Source organism: Alligator mississippiensis, chromosome 1, assembly GCF_030867095.1.
Source record: "Alligator mississippiensis isolate rAllMis1 chromosome 1, rAllMis1, whole genome shotgun sequence".
Lineage (NCBI taxonomy): Eukaryota > Metazoa > Chordata > Crocodylia > Alligatoridae > Alligator > Alligator mississippiensis.
The window spans coordinates 130880765-130902987 of NC_081824.1; the positions used below are offsets into that span (position 1 = coordinate 130880765).

Consider the following 22223-nt stretch of genomic DNA (forward strand, 5'->3'; position numbering starts at 1 on the left):
ACAGCTGCAAAATCATCAACTCTGCTGTATTAATACAGCATCTCTGTTGAGCAACTTATGTTCTGAAAGGAGAAGAACCAGCTGGCTGCTGTAATGGGATCTACAGATATTAAATTTCAAGCATCATAAGTTACCTCAAATTTCTTTAGCTCTTCCTTAGCAACTGTATACAACACACCAGAGGAGCTGGGGAAGGCAGCTGTCCTCTCAGAAATTTTTAGCCAGTCTTCAAATCGAGAATAGTCATCTAAGAACTTTTGCCACAACCGCCATGTCTCTTCAATTCTGCAAAGAAAAATGGAAAAATTAGGGCATGTTTAGATTGGAGGTCATTTGCCTTGCATTACTCTACTGGATCATCAGCTAGAAAAGGGAATCAGCATTGCATCAAACAATAATTGGATCTTAACCAAAACTTGACAGGAGAGTTTATAAATGGATCACATAAATAGCTGACTGAATCCAGCTTGCACTGGAATAAGGCAGAAGGGTGTGTGTGTGTGTGTGTGTGTGTGTGTGTGTGTGTGTGCGTGCGCATAAAAGAACACAATTGGTGTGTCCCCACGAGCCATTTGAGGTGCCACAAACTGCACACGCTGCACATGCAGGCATTTGTTGTGCTGCTAATTTGCAGCGTGGCAGGTTTTTCTGACACTGGGAGATCCTGGTGTCAGAAAAGTCCATGCCAAAAAAGAGCAGGACAGTGTATTTGGTGGCAGCATGTGCTACCCATAATTGGAGCCTAGCCAGCCAGAGCCTTGCTTTGGCTGTTGGCCAGGCTCCGTGAACCTGAATCACCACTGTTGGAGCTCCAGGAGGCTCCCAGAACCCCAGGTAATTCACCCAGAACCCCAGGTGCTGACCCCAGCCACCTCTACCCCACCCAGGGCAACTTACTGTGTGCCAGTGTGCATGTGGGGGCATTTCCTGGGGACAACCAGCAGAGGCACAACATGTGCCATTGCTATCTGTCCCTGAGGAATGCATGTTCCTGTTTGTGGGAAAGCACCCAATGGGTACATTTACATGTTCAATTAGTGTGTCATGATAAACTCTGGTGCATTTCGCACCAGAGTTAACTACTCCTGGGCACAGTGTCTACATCTGCACCTGGGACCACAGCAGTTTGAACTGGAGCAGAGCAGCCCTGGTCTGGCAGTAGGCTGAGGGGGTCTGCCCTGGGGTATGGATTGTGGCTTCAGGCAGCAGAGGGACTGGCCAAGTTTAGTAGAACATATTTGTGCCGCTGCTATTTGTCCCCAAGCAACCCACTGCATGCATACCCCTGCACACAGCAAAAGGGACCTGGGTGGGGTAGGGCCCAGCAGCCTTACCTGGGATCCTGGGAGCCTCCTGGGGCAGCAGCAGTGCCAATCTGGCCATTTGGAGCCTGGCTGGCACCCAGAGTGTAATTCTAGCCAGCCAGACTCCAGTCTCTGGCAGCAGCACATGCTGTTGCCACATGTGCCACTTCTTTTTTTCTGGGGGCAGCTTTTTTTTGACTCAAGGATTTCCTGGTGTCAAAAAACCCTGCCATGCTGCAGATTAGCAGCATGGTGCATGGGTGCACATGCCCCATGTGCGGTGCCACAAATTTACAAGAGAAAGTTATCTAAGAAGATGAAATATATTGCTGCTCTTTAAAAAGAAACGTTAGAAAAATCATTAAGTATATCCACCCTATATTACCCTGAAGTGCACACAACATTCCGTTTTGACAATATTTTGTTTTTATTATATACAAGTGAAAAATAAAATGGGAGTTCAAATGGCATCCACTTCAATTAGAAGACAATTCTGTTATACTTAGATGTGTAACAGAGCCATTAAGTTGAAATGGCAGACCTCTGGAATTATACACAACCTCACTGATTCAATGTGCTTCTGTACACATACAAAGTTGTATTTGTGTAGAACCCAATATAAGATCAAAGTAGGGAGGTTATCTGTTTTTAAATTCCCCAGGAATTGCAGAAAAAGAGAGCTGGGAGGGACCTCACCTCTGTTCTCTTGAAGGTTCAACATACTTAAGAACAGATGTATCAAACTCATCTGGACCTGTGGGCTGGATGGTTGTTGTAGAGCTGGTCCACAGGCCAGATAAGCATGGAGCTACCTTCTAAATGCCTGATCCAGAGTATGTGACACCTGGTTGGGTTTGTCTGGGATGCTGGTCCTAGTGAGTACCATGAAAAAATGCCTCTCCTTTCAGCTCTTGTACCCTCCAAGTCTTCCCTTTCCTAGATAAACCCAGTTGTTTCAACACTCATTTATATATCAAGTTTTATTAAAACTTTTTTATTCTTGTTCTTTTCTGGACTTCCAATTTCTTTCTAAACTTCTTCAAACATGCTTCCAAAAACTGTACATTATACTCCACGTAAAGCCCCACTAGGGCCAGTAGACCTCTTCTGCTCTGCGCACAACATTCACATTAATACATTCCAGAGTAACATTTCCTTTCTGCATCTGCTCCAATATCGTTGACTTGTATTCAATTTGCAGTCCACTATAAACACTAAACTTTTTTTTTCCCGTTATTGCTCCCTAGCCATACATCCCCCATTTTGCTGTTGTATGCATCTAACTGGGTGGAGGAGAAACCACATAGTTTCTTTCCAAACTGGAATAGTTAGTGCTATCTCCTACTTTCCACGTGGTTTTCACTTACTTAAGTCGCCTTTCCATTGACATTGCACAGATGTTTCTCCACCTTCTGTCCAGGTTCCGTGTGGCCTGCTGGATGGAGTCGCACTCTGTTTCTGTGGCACAAGCATCACAGTCATGGAGGAGCACCTCACACAGGTTGAGAACGGATGCAACTCCAGTGCTGTGTTTTTCTATGTCCCTTTGAAGTTCCTGCAGGCCAATAAATCAAATCTTAAACAGATAAGACAAAACTATATGCTTCTTGAAAATAGGGAGCCCTTTTTACCTAAAAAATAAATAAGTAAATCAGAGTTTTTAAGAAGCAGGGATAAATGAGTACTAAACTACCCAGTCTGCTTAAATACTACTGTGACGTTACATACAATGAAACAGGTTAGCAGCAGTAGGAGATAGCACAGACCTCCAACTCGGTATTTCTTGAGGACAAGTTGCTGTAAATTGTCAAAGCTCAGTGAAGCCAGTAGAGCTATTAGAATTAACATCTGTTGAAGATCTGTTGCCAGAATGCTGAAGTAATAGTGATACACGTTAATGAGGCAAAACTCCTATCACTGTCATTGTGTGGACAGGACTGTATATTTTCTGAATTCCTTCTAAGAGTGAAAAAGCTGCAATCAGAATAACAAGAATAAAAAGGTTTATTCTGTTAGATCGGCTTGTAGGTATTCACAATTCATGATTCTAAAAAACTTTGAAACTTATATGACATGCTGCTCCAGGTTTAGCCCTCTGTCCTGGCTGAAATTTAAAAAGCTTGTATGTCTGGGCATGGACAGAAGTGACACTTTTTGCCTAATCTAGCCACAGAAAGCAGTCTACAGATGTGACCAAACACAAGTGCAGAGGGGTCAGATTAAGATGTTTCAAAACAAAGCATCTTCTGAAGCACCTGTTTGTGCTGTCTTCCAGCCTGTCACTGTTTTCAGAATGGGAGGGGGAAACAGAGCAGAGGTAGTTCGGGTTGGGATTTTTTTAGCCCCCGCTGGAGGATGGGGCAGGTATATTTGAGCCCCCCACCCTGAGGTAAGAGGGTTCCAATTCACCCACTACCTCCTCCAGTGCTGGCTGGGGAACCCCTAAAACAAGCTCCCTCTGCTCGCTCTCCCCCCTCCCATTCTGAAACAGGGACAGGTTGCGAGACAGGAGGGGCTATTGCTAGAGGAAACCAGCTGCAGGCTTGTAGCCTGCAGCTAGATTTCTCTCTCCCCTGAAACCAACAGTGAACTTCTGTTTGGTCCAGGGTATTGTTGCAACTCAGAACGCTTCCTGCAAAGCATCCTCAGTTACAGCGGGAAGCTGCATGTCTGTCTGCACCCTAAGTTTATTTTCCTTTTTGACCTTCATAAACACAAGCCACATATCTGTAGCTCACTGGTCTCACATTTTCAGATGAGTGGATGTCGTGCTGAAGGTTCAAGAAACATGACAACTTGACATATGCATAACAACTAGGGCTGTGCAAAGCTTCGGTCCCTGATTCGATTCAGGGGAAATTCAGCCCGATTTGGTGGCCGAATCTCTGAATCCGAGTCGAATTAGAGGACCCTTTAATCTCTCCAAATCGAATCAGAGAGATTCAGAAAGATTTGGCGATTCAGACATCAAGACAGCTTTAAATATTTATTCTTCATATCTCTATGTAGCAGGACCTCATGAATGCTGTGATGCTGGGGTGCATGGAGTGTCTCATAGAAGCACAGGGGGCACTCCCTGGTGGACCCAGAAGTGGACTGGAAGTATTTCTGGGTGTGTACTCTGGGTTTGCTGCCAAGCACGCGGGGAGTTCCACTGTGCTCCTGTGGGACACTCCATCCACCCCAGCATCACAGTCATCATGAGCCATGCCTGCTACCTCAAGGTATATAGAAAAAACTTTTAAAGTTGTGTCTGTCTGAATCGCTGATTCTCCAAATCAGCAACAAATCTTCAGATTTGGATTTGGCCGAATTGAATCCGGGACAGTGAGCCAAATCAATTAATTGAATCACTGTCCCCGATTCAGGACAAATACAAATCGACTATGGCCTGTTTCACACGCCCCTAATAACAACTAGTTAGCTGCCCAAACTCTATGCTACATTCCAAAGCCAGCACTTCAATTTCCACATTAAGCTCGCTCTATTATGGTCTTTTATAATACATTTTATCATGCTTCCTCAAAGCAATTGTTTTGTACCAGCAGAATGAAAGAAATAATTGCAGTCTGCACTCAGAAAGACATCTGGCAAGATAAGCCTAAGTTATTTGACCTGGTCCCATAACTCTTCACTAGTCTTCTATAAAAATCTGGAAATTTTGTGGCAGATTTGTTTGTAAAATGGACAATTAAATAAGAAAACAAGTGACACAATGGGCACATCTACATGAGGCTTACTGCGCAGTTGACCAATTAACTCTGCAGCAAACGTCTTGGCGTCTACACTTGGACTTCTATTAGGGTGCATGAAACTAATAAACTTCACAGCAGGGTAGGACTTGCATTCCTCCTGCTGAGGATTTTTTTGTGCACAGTAGCATATGTGGAAACACTGCACTGGTTGTCTGTGGCACAGGGTGCCTCAGTGCAGCTGGCACACAGCCACCTTGCGACACAGACAGCCTCCCCATAGCCCAGGAGCAAAAAACTGAAAAGCAAATTGCTCTACAGTTTATTTGTGCACATCAGGTGCATGTATAGATGTGCCCAACCAGTACCAAACAGCATCTAAACAGTTCACTTTAGTATTACATTTGCCCAGGGAATATGTGATTATGATGAAATGCACATTTAGTAGATGCTTTTCCTATAAGTCTCAAGAGTCAACCATTAAAAATAATGGAAGTTGAGACTTTGGGGCATCAATCTTACCATGATAGATTTTTATGATAAATTCCAAAGTCTTGAAATTGTAGAGTACAGAGGGTCCTACTGCTATTTAATCAAGTGAATATATATGATTTCTCCCTCTCAACTTGCACAACTTTATTATTCTCTTACATATGGTACAGCATAACCAGAGTAATCTTTTTGAGACGTTGGCACGCTGTGCAGCTTAGACTAATTTCCAGTTAATTTTTCCACTTTTTGAGAGGAAACTCAAAAATAAGTCAACTCAAAAATGGAAGATTTTTATTCTGACAGTCAATCCACAGGTGAACACTGAAGTATTTTATAAATCCCACTCTTCTCTGGCAAGTGATTTTGTTGTATACTTTCATTTACTTCCAGTGTTTTACACAAAAGTAATATGCAAAACCTTTCAATAGCTATACCTAGAATTACAGAATTTTGCAGCTCTTATTGCCATCATTATTTCATGGCTGGAGCGCTACCAAGTATGTGAAGGGTTCAGGACAACTGAAGGCATTGATCATGCACAGTCTTTTTTATTGCTCATTTCACTGATGCAAATGCTTCATATTGAAATTACACTTCCCAATAACCATCAGTGTAGGACTGAATGTGAATATTAGACTGATTGTGTGACAGTGATCTGCCATTTTTTCCTGACTACTGACTACTTTGAGATTGTACCTTGGGTTACAAAACAGCTTGATAAACACAGCCATCAACACTACCAGAAAGTTGTGGTATTTTCTGTAGTAGAGACGGGTAAGAATAAATGCCGTTGTACAGTGCACTTATGGGATTTAATTTGGAATATTACATGCATTTCTCATCACCCATGTTCATGAAAGGCATATTCAAAAGGGGAACAGGTGCAGAGAGAGCTATTGGGAAGATGAGAGGAATGAGAAGTGTGCCTAATAAGAAGAGATCAAGAGAGACAGTGGCTTGTTTATTCTAGCAAAATGAAGACTGAAGGAAGACACAACCACTTTCCACATATATGTTTCTGAGAGAGAAGAGCTATTTAATGATGCTGGCACATCAAAAAAATGACAAACTTGCCATACATAAAATTTAGACAAGAATTTAGAAGGTTTCTAACAATGGAAAGAGTGAGGTTTTGGAACACCTCAACTACTTTGAAACAAGCATTTTAAAGGGATTATATGATACAGTTGACCACAGCAGGTTCTTTTCATCCTTACATTCCTGCAAAAAGAGATGCATCTATGTCTTTCACTTGGTACCTTTATACTGGGTATTCTTCAATAGAGGCATACTCAGAATTATGGTTTCACAGGCAGTCCTATTTTCCCCCATTTTTCATTCATCCTACTGTATGCATTGGTACTATACAAGAATAGGCTTCAACAGGTAGATGCGATTACTATTCCAGTGCCTTTTCTTCCATATTCAAATGCAGTCACTGCAGGTAGGTACTGTACCTTATGCTATCTAAATTTGCCAAATTGTAGACTAATATTTTTCATATTTCACCTTTTTTGTGTATGCGGGGTTCAAACAAGGTAAACTCCTATGTCCATTTCACAATGACTTACTCAGGTGATGTCTGCATTGATGTTGATGTCTGCATTGATTGCCCCATCTCCCTGCGGTCTATCTATACACCTCAAATCTTATCAGTCTTTGCCAGCTTGTTTGAACTGTGCCACATGTGTCATCTCCTGTTCTTTTATCATCTTATAATGGGCCTCTTTTTTACAGTTAAAGTCATAATAGATGAAAGAATGAATGGCTTTTGAGATATAAGTAGATTTACTGGGTTGGCAGGCTGCAGTAGAGTTTCATTCACTTTCCCTATGTTCTATCATTTTACTCACCCCAGTAACATGGCAGAGAATAGTGCACATGGCTCAAAAAGATCAAAATAACCAAGGATGGGGATCACAATGCAGGGAATTGACTCCTGTTTCTGTTTTGCAATTTTACATTTTTAATTAAATTTGAAATTTGTGGTTGACTAGTAATTTATGGCAGTGCTAAAATTGCATGACTGTAAACACAGTTGAAATGACTGATGCTGTCACTGGCCACATCCACACGAGTTGCAGACTCGCAGTTCTTACCGCACAGTCATTCATACTTGCTTATGCATAAGCAAGTATGAAATGACTGCGCAGTAACTGGTGTTACTGCGTAGTACCATGGCCACGTTTTTTTCCTGATGCTACTGTCCAGTATTGTTGCCACATGGTTAATGCCTGGCAATGCTACTACGTGATAGCAATGAGCTACAGCACAGTAGCTTGTTGCTACTGCACCACAGCATCTCATGTAGATGGTCCCACTGACTCCTAGTAATAGTTGTAATTATATACACAAGTATAAGCACTGATGTATTAGCACACTGACCTTGCAAACATACTAAACTTACAGGACAAAGCACTATTTCCAGTGTTGACTCTTTCATGAGAACACTTGATTCAAAAGAAACACGCCACATTCTATCATTGTACAGAAACTTCCAGGAGAAATAAAAGGATTAAATTGATACCTGGACTAAAAAAAAATGCTCACATAAACACATTGCCAGAAAATCTCAAAGATGAGCTTTAATAATCATACACTATGCACTAATTTGTATAATCAAATCACTGCATGGAATTAGCTAGTCTTTGTAGCTGCCCTGTATATATTGCAAAACAGTTGGAGAACTAAGATTAAAACTGAGGCAGTCGATTTATTAGTCTATACTGCCATAACTGAATTATCCCTAACATATAATAGAATGCTTCTCTTCACAAAAACTTAAAAACTACTTCAATTAGTGTTCAGGAAAGGTGCATTTTTTTTTTCCAGTCAGGGCCAATCTGCCTAGAAACCACCAACCAGAATACAAGTGATATGTTAAGAGTGACAATATCTCTGACCTATGTATCCAGGCAGAACTGCCACAATGTAATGAAAATATGTAGTGGTAATTCACTTATTTACTTTGCAGAACTGATCCTATTTTCTCCTAGCTTGTATGGGGGAAAGGGAAGTGAAAAGCATACACACATTTTCCTCAAGGTTATAGTTTGATACAATCTTAAACAAAAATAATGTTTCCCGTTTCTGATACTGCAGCACTTTCTACTTTATTCTAGAACTGTATGCAGACTTTGTTCACTGTGGCTAGGAACAGAAGAAGTTACACACAAACCAGTTTAAGTGATCAGAAACTGGTTTAAACATAACAGAAGTTCAGTGCACATAAACCAGTTTCAAAATGGCTGAAACTTGTTTAAGATAAACTGGGTTGAATGTAGTATCAGACTTAACTAATTTAGGTCCAACCAGTTTATGAAACTGTTGTATCAGACCCATTCCTGGTTCAAGTAAAATTATAGTCTCCCAGCATCCCAGAATTTTGCAGCCCTGGCTGGGCTGGGCTGGGCTGTGCTGTGCTGTCTGCTCCAGAGAGCAGGGCTGACCCTGCCCCTCTGCTCCCTAGCTGGAGCAGTGAGGGCTGGCTCACTGCCCCTCCCAGACAAAATCTTGCTGAGGTCTGGGGCCTGGGAGGGGGGTTAAACTTCCCTTCCCTGAGTACAGAGCTGCCCTGCCCTGCTTGCTTAGTGCTGGCTGTGACTGTGGACTACAAATCCCAGAGGCACCTGGAAGCAGGAAGGAGTGATGAACAACCTTGCAGAGTCCTGTTACTGTGATTCTGGACTTCTAATATTTATGATATTCCCCCTCTATGTGACTTTGGTCAGGCCGCAGTTGGAGTACTGCATCAGTACTGGGCGCCACACTTCAAAAGGGATGTGGCCATCCTGGAGAGAGTTCAGAGGAGGACCACACACTTGGTGAGAGGGCAGCAGGATAGGCCCTATGAGGAGAGACTGAGGGACCTGAACCTGTTCAGCCTCAGCAAGAGGAGGCTGAGGGGGGACCTGGTGGCTGCCTACAAACTCATCAGGGAAGATCAACAGCAAATAGGTAGAGCCCTTTTCTCCCCAGCACCACCTGGGGTGACAAGGAACAATGGTAATAAGCTGATGGAGAATAGGTTTAGGTTAGAGATCAGAAGGCAATATTTTACAGTTAGGGTGGCCAAAATCTGGAACCAACTTCCCAGGGAAGTGGTCCTCGTCCCTAACTTGGGCAAATTCAAGAGGAGGTTGGATGATCACCTGTCTGGGGTCTTGTGAACCCAGCATTCATTCCTGCCTGTGGCAGGGGGTCAGGCTAGATGATCTGTTCAGGTCCCTCCTGACTATGATACTATGATAATCCCAGAGACCTCAGGGGTAGCAGGAAGAGGGAGCGAACACATAGCCCATGCTGGTTACATGCCAGAGAGCTGTGCTTTAGCATTCCCCTGTCTTCTGGCTTGAACCACTGCAGGCATGTGGAAACATGTCCTGAATCAAAAGTGAATGTCTGTTCATTTGGTTATTGGTTCAATCTTTGCAGCTTAGACTAACCTGCAAAGACTGAATCAATTAAGCCTTGGGCTTTTTGACTGTCTTTACTTAGCCTAAAGTCAAACACTGGGTTTTATGGAACTCATGCAAACCTGCATGCAAAGAGACTCAGGCATCTGTGAACTGCCAAGCAAAGTTAGAAAGCATTTCCACAGATGGAATATTTTAAGCATTTAACAAATCTTGCGAAGTATCAGTAGGCTTCATTTTAACCTCTGGGAACTGGACAGTATTCCACAATCCACAAAAAACCCAAGCAAAACACTAATGGTAAAACAACCAGCACAACAGTAAACAATTCTGGACATAACATGGTGCCTTACCTCTGTCTGGCAGGATCAAGTAGCTCCTTGTAGATTCGATGTCAAAGGCAGCAGAAGGCTCTACCAGAGTGATGCAAAAAGCACCAACTGCCTTGATATCAAAGGACATCTTCTCTGCATCAGTGCCATCTCTCAACACTGAGCTGGATATCGGCAGCCCAAGGTACGTTACTTGGGTTTCCCCACTGTGCAACTGCCAGTGTGGTGTCTATGTCAGGATTTTTATTTTTACTCTTCTACCTCATTTTGTATTTTACCTGCTGCTCATTTAGTTTCCTTTGTATCTCCTCAGAGTCACAGGTTTCGTAGACGATGGGTTTGGACAGCTCTGACTCAATGTGGGCAAGCCAGGATCTCAGGCTGCTCATGTTCTTATCCAACTGCTGCACAGCAACCAGGGTCTCCTTCAGCTTCTTCACCCTGCCAGAAAGGAGAAAAAAAGAGCAATTGCACATCATTTAAACAGACTTTAAAAGGCATTACCTTGTGTGAAAAGTGCAGTGGAGAAGAATTTCATCTAAATTTTACAAACAGAACTACTAATCTTATTCCTTCTCTTAGTGCTCACATAAACATACAGGGTGCCATCAACATGTGGGTTCTAGTTAAGAGAAATGTTGGATTTATAGAAGCCAAGCAGACAGCTTTTAAATGTGTCTGTATTTTCATCAGGAGAATCAAAGCTTGGTAGGGAAAGAAAAAAGCATTAATATGGTCAGTGTAAAATGTGGTCAGTTATGCCTTCTATTTGACTAATGCAGCAGCCACCTGGACAGATACCAGCAAGTAGGTACTGCATTAAAAAAAAAGGGAAACTCACCTGCATTTGTGAAAGACTAGATTGACTGAATAGATCATTTTTTCCATTTATATTCTCTAAAGCCTCTAAAGATCCCTGGGTATGGTGGGCTTTGTTCTTAACTAGGCAGAGTTTGGTGCATCAAATAACCCTGATACTTTCTCCAGTCCTAAGGGCTACTCTAATTTGTACTGGCTTTAATGGAGTTACTCTAGATTTATGCTGGTGTGTAGTTGAGAGCAGAATGTGACCTCATGACAATTTCTTAGTTGAAACAGAAAATGCTACTTTTGATGAGCTACAACAATCATCAAGGGTACCACCACAGCTTTCTTTTCCAGACAGAAGCAGAGGACATCTAGCTACAAGTATTTATATTTAGATTTTTTAAGGGATTAGATTAGTTATTAGTTTAGTTTCAGTTGTGAAAAAGTACATTGAAGCGTGTTTTCCCCAGAAATTCACAAACTGTATTAGCCAGATAAAATGTTCCGAAATTCTTTTAGTCCTTTGTTAAGTATAAAGTGGTGACGAGTAGGGGGAAAGAGTACCAATTCGGATTTCAATTAACATTCCCATTAACTGATTCCTTTACCATTTTACATAAATCCTAATGTTTCAACGAAAGGATGTTGTACCTTTAAGAGGCAGTAACGTACTAACTTTATTATGTTGGAAAATACAGCATTGTTGGATTTGTCACGGTGACAAGTTAAAAGAAGCACAAGACAACTGGGCTGCAAACTGATTTTATTGGAGCTTTCATTTTTTTGCCATGAAACTAAAAGCAAAAATGTATCAAGTAAGTCTTAACTTGGGGCAGCATAAAATGTTTTTGGCCATTTAGCATCTTCTGTGCGTGTCCTGGCAAACACCCAACTCACCAGAGAAAATGCTTGTTAACTCCAGCTGAGGATACAACTCTACTCTGTCTTCCCCTGCCCTTCTATTCCTTACAGTTTATCAGCAGCTTTACAAACCTGAAACCAGTTAAAAGTGTCTCATTTGAAATGTGAGATTTATTCCACTTAATTTCATATGCCGTGGCAACTATGTTTGTCCCGCTAAAATTGATGGCACTATTCTCACAGACATCAGTGAGAGCAGAAATTGGCTCTTTATGGTTAGTTTTTCAAAATTAGATGCAGCTGGCCTTCTGTGGGCACGCAAAGAGCAGAAGGGGAACAATGAGTCATTTAGGCTTGTGCATGTACAGCAGGGAGTGGTACAGCCATTATTATTTAATGCTAGTATTGCTGTAGTACTTGGGACTGGGACTCAGCTGTGCTAGGCACAGAACAGATAAAGGACAAAAAGGCAGTCCCTGCTCCAAAGACCTGACAACACATGTTTAAGGCAAGAGATAGCCAGAATGGGAACATGAGGGAGCAATAAAAATATAGCCCTTTTCCTCTGCACAAATTGTTAGCCAAAAATATGAAAAAGGGGTGAGTGAGTCCCTGGCCTGAAGAGCGGGGGTGACTTGAGCACGATTCATTTAATTTAGAGTATATAACTATTTGTGGCTGTGGCTCTATGCTCTTCTGGAAGCACTGTGCCTGCTTAATACAGAATCAATCCAAGTGGAAAGCAGGGGATTCCAGGACAGTGTATTGGAGCTCCAATTGGAGTGTATTGGGACTTCCAAGGCAGACAAGGTTCCTTGGGTGAATTTGATATCTTTTATTAGACCAACCCAAATAGTTGGAGAATAGTTATTAAACAAGCTTTCAAGTTCAAAAACCCTTTGTCAGGCTAAGGAAGTTTCAGCAGTTGGTGTGTGTTCTTCCTGGATGGGGACTTCCAATACACTCACCACTTCCAATACTCATCACTGGCACAATTGGAGTGTATTGGGACTTCCATTAAGTCACCCAACCCCCACCCCCAAAACCCCCCAACAAAAACAAAACCAAAAAACAAATCAGATCATAACAATCAAGACTGAATCCTACCTTTGTAGCTTAGGTGTGCCTCTACCTCTCTAGTGCCTCTCTACCTGGTCAATCAGGCCAGGGGTCCAAAAGCATCCAGATATGATGCTAACCACATCACACCCTTGCATGCACTGGCTACAGAAACACATGTGCCTTAACCATACTTGCCTAATGGGCCACCAGGCCCATTTGATAACGGTCCTTTGATAAAGGCATCATCTATCTCTTTTATGTTTGTAATTAATTTAGCACAAAAGTGCTGATCTGTGATTAAGGCTCCCAGGTGCTAGTTCAGTACCAAGAATGCAGGGGCTTTTAAATGCTTCTTCAAATATGTAAGAACCTTGGCAACACAACATGTACCTTTAATTATATTGATTATGGGCTTGCAAAGACAAGACATGAACTCGTGCCAGCCCCCCAGGCTTGCCCAAGTATTTTTCTTCCCTAGTTTGGGCATGAAGCAGTTTTTATCTTTTGTATGACCATTAAAATGTAACTGCATGTGAATGACTACATATTATATGCACATGCACAAGCTTATTTTCTGAGGTGGGAGGGTGGAGCACACAGGGCTTTGTTACACGTTGCTCTTTGAACTGCTTAAATGTTGCTCAGTGTTCGTGCTAGATTGAGTTCGGAGCAGTTGCACCATGGCTAGGGACAGAAGTTATACATAAATTGGTTTAAGTGATCAGAAACTGGTTTAAACCTGTAACAGAACAGAAGCTCAGTGCACATAATCCAGTTTCAAAATGGCTGAAACTGGTTTAAGATAAACCTGGTTGAATGTAGTATCAGACGTAACTAATTTAGATCAAACCAGTTTATGGAACTTCTGTTCCTGACCCCTTCCTGGTTCAAGTTAACTCAGTCCCCCAGCATCCCAGCATGCTCTGCAGCCCTGCACTGTCTGCTCTAGAGAGAAGGGTTGGCCCTGCCCCTCTGCTCCCTAGCTGAAGCAGTGCTCTGGCTGGCTGAGAAGAAGGTGGGGGTGGGAAACCTGGCTCCAGACTGCAGTCTGGTCTGCCTGCTGAGGTGGAGAAGCTCCTGCCAGGCAGTTCCCTGACTCACCACTGGAACGGAGGAAAGGGGGTGGCCAGGCCCTGAGGGCCAGTCCAGCAGAATGAGGCAGAGGAGAGGAGGAGGCTTTAAGCCCCCTCCCACTGCCCAGGACCCTGCTGGGGTCTGCCTGGCAAGGGCACAGCAACCCCTGCCAGGCAGGGAGGAGGGGGGTGGCAAACCCAGATGTGCCATCGGCACCTCTCTTGGCACCCTCACAATCACAGGGGGCCATCAGTCATCACCCCCCACTCCCTGGCCGGCAAGGGCCAATCTCAGAGGGGGCACATCCCCCCTATTCCTTCCCTATGTGTCACCTATGCTCCCAGCTTTACTCCAGCCTTCCAGCCAAAGCAAAGGGAAGGGAAGGCTTGCTTTAGTGCCCTCTCCCCACCCCACTTCTAGCCTGAGCCACTGCAGGCATGTGGCTGCACTTCCAGAACATCTGTTCACTTGATTCTCAGTTCAATTTACACATTTTAGATTAACCTGTAAAGATTGCAGCAATTCAACCTCAGGCTTTTTGACTGTCTGTACTTAGCTTAGAGGGTTGGCAAGCAGAGGCTGGACTAGGAGCTACAGCTGTGAGTTGCCACTACAGGGCTGGTGAGCCAGGACAGGTTTCTGTCCTTGATCTAGGTGTGGGTGTGAGAGTGATGGGTTGTGGGGAGAGGATATGGTAATGAAAAGGGAGGTGGAAAGGAAATGGTGATGGGGAAGGGTGGTGAAATGAAGGAAGTCAGCTACTGAAGGATAGAATAAAAAGAAGTAAAAAAAAAAGATAATTAAAAAAATAAAGAGGAAGTAAAATTAAAGAAGGTCTTATGTTTTAATAACCTGGAATTTGGGATTAGAGTGTGGGGAGCTCTGGTTGTATTTTCCAGGGTGGTTGGGAGGCAGAAGCAGTCCGGGGAGCTGCTGCCCCTGCCCCAGGAAGGAAACCCCAGCTCATGGGGAGCCAATCTAGCCCCCTACCTTGCGTCTCCCCTCTTTCGCCCACTCTGCCTGGACCCAACTCCTGGACCTGTTGGTGTCCTGTGACCTGGCTAGCTGGTATGTGCTCTACAGGCCACATGCATGAGGTTGTACCCCTGGGGGTGGGAAGGAGAATTGGCTTGGTGCCAGAACCAGCCCCTGGGCAGTAGAGTTCAGGGGGTAAAAAGTTTGTCCAGACAGAACAGGAGGGTGGTGAAGGAGACACTGCATCCAGGGATGCTTGAATTCTGCAATTTGGGTCACTCATCTCGGGGGAGTGGCCACATATTACTGGAACATGAGCTGGGTGACATGGATCAGAGATTCCTACAGTGACATAACTTTAAGCTGTTTAAAGTGTGCTTAAAACCAGTTTCACGTGCTAATGTGTAGAAAATCCAAGGATTAAGAGCTCCAGGAGCCACTTAAAATTAGTGGGTAACAAGGCCCTAAATCTCTATATTGTACAGCAACTCCAAATCCTAGCCCATGATCTCTTGTGAAAGATGGGGTCTGAAAGATTGTGGGATTAATGTAGTTCTAGAAGGAACAAATCAGGCTGCATCAAGCTTGGACAGGCATCCTACCCACAGCAGAATGTAAAGGAAACCCCAAAGGGAACACAGTATTGCATTAAATAGAGAAAATAAAAATAAAGTAGATTTTTTTCTGGGAAAATCCCATGTGGCACTTTCTGTGTAGCACTAACTGCATAAGAAGCTTGGGATCAGTTCTTCTGCTCGCTAACAAGGATTTCAGATTCAAAATAGAGGCTTGGGACTGTCACATGGCTGGTTTAAGCATGCGTGGCTGTATAAATTTAGCAAGTGTGATATGCGAGTACAGTAAGTCCCTGCAGCTCACTGTACTTCTCTCATAGACCATTTTATATCTTAGGCATTTGACCTTGCTCAGAAAGCAAAAGAATAAGCAATCCAATTGTTTGGCTCCATAGTTTACAGAGAAAACATATCTGAAGATTTAAATTAGTCTGTTGAACTTGCAGTGATGATTTAACACTAGAGAAAGATACAGAGATTCATTAAGAGCCTACTACAAATCAAGAAAAAGAAATGGAGGACATTTTGGAGCTGAGAAAAATATGACAATCTTTTCAGCTTCAAAACACAGGCCTAGATATCTTAAGTTCTGCTTAAGTCTAAGCATATACTGCAAAATAAAACAGAAGAGTGAATCATAAAGAACTCACAGCTACAATATTAGTCATATAGATAGCTACTTACTAGTATTAACTTAAAAACAGAAAAAGCCAGAAAGATTATGACAGCTAAACATGTCCATAACCAGTTTGTTGTTTATACCTGTTACACAAACACATAATTTCTACAGTAATATCCTAATGCAAACAAGTCAGAATCACAAAACTATTGAATTCCACTTCAAAAGGGAGAAAATTAAGACGGAAAAGAAAACGTTTTATTCTATGAGTTTGGAAAGACCCATGTTCTCAAATTGGAAAGCACACCACTAATGCACTCTTTTATTCTTGCTAGAATGTCTCTGTTTGGGAAATAGTCTTCTCCTGATAATACCTGACTATACTGCAAAATTATTTTATCACTTGAAATAAGTTAAACTGTTTAGGGGAAAAAAATGGAATACTCAAAGATCAGTAACAGGAGTACTTTTTAGATCATACCTGCAGCTGAACTGAAAAATAACCTTACGATTCACGTTACACAATAGCTTATCCTAAAAATACTGTGGAAATGTACAAGCCTGTATAAACGTCCAGAAGATTAAGTTAACAAATAAAAATCTTTAAATGCAGCTATGCACATTGCAGATGAGCTACAAACTGTTCACGAGACTACACACATTTTACTAGCGTGTACAGGAAAGACTAGCTTAGCACTTGTAGTCTGAAATATATTTATACAGCCTCTTCAAGTCCCTGCCTTTTGGTTGTAGCCATGCCCCTTTGATGACATGTACAGTGAGTAGTCAAATACAACCTCTAGTTTCTCACATGTGTCTATGTGATCTTAAAAGCAGTAGTAAAATCAGGTCTATGGTTTCATTCAACATCTCTAAGCCATCTACAAGAAACAAGGCGGCTTCCAGGTAAGAACAATCAAAGTGGGGCTCCAAAAGATTTAAGCAGGGAACAAACATTATTGTCTAACACAACTACCTATAGACTGAGCAAAAACAGTAAATTCATGTTTCAATCACTAGTTTCTCAGCAAGCTGTATAAAATGCCAAAGAAATGCATTGAAAGAAAGTAAATTGCTGCCTGCCTCGTGACATCGCAATTGCAGTCTGGGAGGTCTGAATCCACATTGCAGTCCTCTGCCATCTTCACAGCACATAAGTCCTCTGCCACCACCATGAAACTTTCCAGTATTAAAAACAAAAACATGCAGTCCAAGGTTTTGTAAAGACCGTGCTGGGGGGGAAGCTTCCTTTTGCTAGTGAGTACCAGACCAAAAAAAAAAAAAAAAAAAAGCCCAAGCTCCAAACAAATGTTAGCAGACCTTGTCTGATAACATGAGACTGAATGGTGACAAGTGGTCATGTTTCTAAATAAAACCTACATTCATCAACATGTGCCAGGCTTGATCTCCTGGAATGCAGGCCAGGAGCGTGAGGAGGAAGGGGGGAGGGATAGGAGCGGGGTGGGATTAAAAAGCCTTCGGTACAAACTTTGAGCAGTTGACGACTTGGGAAAGTCCTTAATAAAGCATACAGCCATACACTGTATACAACTTTTGTTGCAGCGGGCCTTTAAAAAAAAAATCGGAATTGAATTGGCAATTTAAAGGGAGAAAATATCTTTAACTCTGAAAGGCAAGAAATGGGAAATCACTGACACAGAGAGGTACAGTAGTTGTCTTTCTGAAGAGTTTCTACCTCCTCTTGAGGGAAGAGGTTGATGGAAAAAGTGAAAAAGAAAAATATGCTGCTTAAATCCTTGCAAATGACAAATAATTATAAACACACAGAGATTCATTTTTACTTCCCCTACCCCCAACAAACAAGTTTGCTGCAAAGACCAGAAAAGTCTACTTTCAGACTATACAGATTTTTTTAATACAAAGGTTTTAATTTAAAACAGAAAAAAATATTATTTAGACTCAACCTATTGTGTTCTCAAGCATATTCTGAACAAAAAAGGCTTCATGACTGCATTCCTAAAGCATTTTCCTATAATTTCCTATTGGTTGATGGCTGCAAAAAATGAACCAATAAAAATACACTCCTGTGACAGATGAACTTGTCTTAATACTGAAATGCAAGCATAAGTGGTGTATATACAGAGCTGTTCATGAATATTGTCAGGGATCCATAATGCAGAATTTTCACTGTAATATCAGCAGTGCCAAATATAAAACTGTACTTTGCAGATAAATTGCAACCAAGTCATGCATTTCAAACCTTAGCTAGAAATATGAAAACAATAACATATCCCAATACACTATATTTTATTCCAAAGAGTTTCCAAAGCAATTTATCAGTCTGGTTTTGGAGATGCAAGTATCTGTCCACTAAGAAATGGGCCTAATTAATCTTCATGAAATGAACTTGTGATCTAATAAGCAACAGTATTAAACACTACGCAGTTGGGCTATCACTGAATTGGCAAAGGCTACATATCCCATCAGCAGTCCTTTCAGCCATTTGGTACCCAAACCTTATACATGTGTTACCCAAATTTGTAGGGATCCTGTCACTCCCAATTAAATGTAGTCAGCTCTGGAGTGAATAGAAGCAACTGTTTTAACATTATTTTATGCACATAATTACACAAATTCCTTTATGGCCAGGACTAACCATTTTAAAATGGAATAGGAACTTTAACAAATGGGTAATACATTATTTCTATAAGTTCCCTGAAAAGGCAACTGTGAGATCATTTGAAGATCAACCATCCCTTCCAATACCAAGTACAGCAAAATAAATTTCTAGATCTCTATGGGCTATCTGAATATGCCATCATTTTTCATTAGAAACCTCTTAAAGACTTGACTATGGCATAAAGGGAGCAACACAATTTTGTTTAAATATTAGAAGACCATAAGTGATTTGTTTACCTATGGGTGATATATCACAACGTCCTAAATTTGACAGGTTCTTGGCTCGAGATAAATGTCACTTCCTGACTAGTGTTCCGTGAGTGACTATACATTTACTTTCATCCTAAATGGGCTGAACCCATGTAACTACTTTGTCAAAGTGAAAGCTGCTGAATAACTCTATATAGATACAGAAATCTTAGAAGGAATGGTATAAGACAAAGAATGCCACTGGGATGAATAAAGAAATGTAAAATGAGATGCTGTAAATAAGATAGTGAGATATCACACAGACAGACATGCCCTGAAAGTCAAAGGCTCTCAAGCAACATGTTGAACGCACATTACTATGCAGAATTCAGCACATATACATAGATATGGCAAAACAATTGTATGTGGACTGGAGAAGAGTACAGCTCAGAAACGGCACTAACAAAAGTGAAACAGTTTTCACATATTAAATGTGCAACATTATTTACTTCTTCAACCCAGGGGTGTCAAAAGTACAACCTGCGAGTCGAAACCAGACCATGGAGCCACATGATCCAGCTCGTAGGTCAGTAGACCAACCCAGTGTGCTGGCTCTGGCACTGCACGCTGCATGCAGTGTGTAGACTGGACCTGGCGCTGCATGTCCTGCACACAATACAGGGGTCAGTTTGGGGCACAGACTGCATGAAGCACCCCACCAGACCAGCCCTGCATGCTGGCTCTGGGGCTTATCCAGATTGGACCATGACAGAAGGACTGGTCCAGTGGGCACTCTATGCAGCATGTGCCCCATTCGAGTCCTCTGTGCTGTGTGTGGTACATGTGACCAGTCTCACCCCACAAGCCACATGCAGGATTCGCCAGCCCTGGGGCTTACTGCATATGTGGCGTACAGGGCTGGTAGAGGGCATGCGCTGCCTGTGGCATGCAAGTGGAACCTGTCACTGCATGTGGCACTCCAGATCACCCCCCTGTGTTGCATGTAGCACTGGGTCCAGCCTGCACACTGGGGGAAGCACAAGCCCCATACTGACTGTTCATGTCACATGCACAGTGAGCCTCAGGGCCAGGGCATACTGTGTGTAGTGTGTGGGCTGAACCTGGTGCTGCAAGTGCTGCACAGGGTCAATCTAGCTGGGGCCCACAAGGCCTCTTTGAGTTTGACATCCATGCTCTAAACAAAATAAATTACTGAAAAGACATTTTAAAGTGAAATAAAGGACTGTCTAGGCCTAATGGACATATGTCTATTTGCACTACTACATTACTCTCCCCCTTCAGTACTTGAAACAAACATGGGCAAACAAGCAATACTATGTTCTATGAGCTATCCTTAACAACCAAAATGAGTCACCTAGCACCCTTTGTGCTGCCCTTACAACACATATCAAGAAACGACTTGCATCCAGCTGTAGGATCCAAACAAAACAAAAAAATTACTACCCCAGTGCAGAAGTTAGTAAGCCTCTGACTATAACTAGACTATAGTAACTCTAGGAAACACTGTGTTTGAACCACCTGCCTTAAACGTCTAATGTACATACAGTAGAACAGGAAGAATAAATTTAATCAAATATGCTGATGGTTGAGAGCTGCAAATGCTCACAGTTAAGATGAAGTTCTGAATCCTTCTTTGGGTGGAGAACACTCTCACCTGGTGAGATTTTCAATTTATAACTGTATCTTATGTAAGGTTTTAAAAAAAAGAGCTGTTTTTACCTGGCTGCAATCAAGTCTAGAAGATGTTGCCATCTATCATTGATCTTGCCAAGTTTGTACTCAATCTCCGACGCTTTCGTCTCATGACTGGCTTTAGCAAGACGCTCTCCCATTTGTTGGAGCTGGATTTTATTCTCCTGGGCAACAGCTATTTCCTCTTGATAATCCTGGATGGCAGTGAACAATCATAGAGGTCAGGAAGCTTATTTCAGAACACATTCAGGTCAGCAACGCTGGACCTATAATACATACAAGCACTGACCAAGGCTACATTATACATGGAAAATTTTTATAGCTGATTTATTTTATGTATCCAAAAATTGGCTGAACGTATGACATGTGATTTATTGCAAGATTAACAGGTTAAGCATGCTATAAATGTAACATCTGCTGGGGGGAGGGGGCAAGCTTTGTTTAGAAATAGTATGATGTATGGAGAAATCCTCACAAACCCTACCAGCTAAACATGAATAATCTAATCAAATAAGTATTTTCCAAATACATCTATAGCAGTTAAGAAGATCACCAGGGACAGTGACTCAACACTTAGTCAACCATTCACTTCCCTTGGCTTGTAAGCATCTGACCTATTTTGTCATACTTTGATAAGTCCATCCATTTCAAAATGTTAGCAAGAAAAGTTACCAAAGTAGAGAAGAAGCCAGAAAAAAATCTCACTGGAACTTACAAACTGTCATACTAACTCAGACCAGCCATTCAACTAATCTAATATACTCTCAGCGACACAGGCAGAATACCCAGGCACAACAGAAGAAAAGGCGTTGATGTCTAAGCACATCTAAGCATAAATAACAAAAAAGCACTGTACCTTCTTGAGCTTCTCGATCATCTCTTCAATGAGGATATCTCCGTTCTGAGAAACTTTACTTTCCATTTGTGTCAGCCACTCACAGAGCTCCTTGTTCTTCTCGCTGAAGACTGCCCACTCATTCAGTCTCTCATTCACCTGTTGCCGCCTTAAGGAGACCTTATAATGTTTAGAGGGAGAAAATAAAAACTCTACACAGCTAGTAGGCGACAAAAGTCCATTTAGCATCAGAAATAAATTCTTGAGCCTCTGCAAAAGGTTTGAGCTGCCTGGTTGCCATTAAAATTGTGCTTGAGAAAACCCTGCATTAGGAGCTTAAAGATCAGTTTTAATCTCAGGATTCCGGTCAACCAGATCTCGCTACGTGTGGGGAGGAGTCTGTGGGTGATGATACTCAGGGGCCCATAAATATATTTTGCTTCACAGGAAGATAAATACCGTAGGTCTTTAACTGAGGCTGCCAAAGCAAAGCAAAAACTGAGTGAGGGCCTTCCTTGGGAGTTGGCCCATTCCTTGTTTTTAGAGTCATTATTTTCATTTATTAAGATTCACATGCAACACTAGCTTTGTTTGCTTCTTTGAGAGAACAAATGCCAAAAAGACAGGTGAATTAGCAT

At 42.1% G+C, this 22223-nt stretch overlaps 1 protein-coding gene across 3 annotated transcripts in view; it reads right to left on the minus strand.

Annotated features, from left to right (window-relative positions):
- Positions 1-22223, minus strand: part of SYNE1 (spectrin repeat containing nuclear envelope protein 1) — a 535576-nt gene that overhangs the window by 27759 nt on the left and 485594 nt on the right. For all 3 annotated transcript variants that reach the window (XM_059714126.1, XM_059714134.1, XM_059714130.1), the window contains 5 exons: positions 21607-21765; positions 20778-20944; positions 10514-10676; positions 2672-2859; positions 135-285 (listed from right to left, as the gene is read on the minus strand). In XM_059714126.1, coding sequence (XP_059570109.1) covers positions 135-285; positions 2672-2859; positions 10514-10676; positions 20778-20944; positions 21607-21765 — 828 coding nt within the window. The remainder of the gene's footprint in view (positions 1-134; positions 286-2671; positions 2860-10513; positions 10677-20777; positions 20945-21606; positions 21766-22223) is intronic.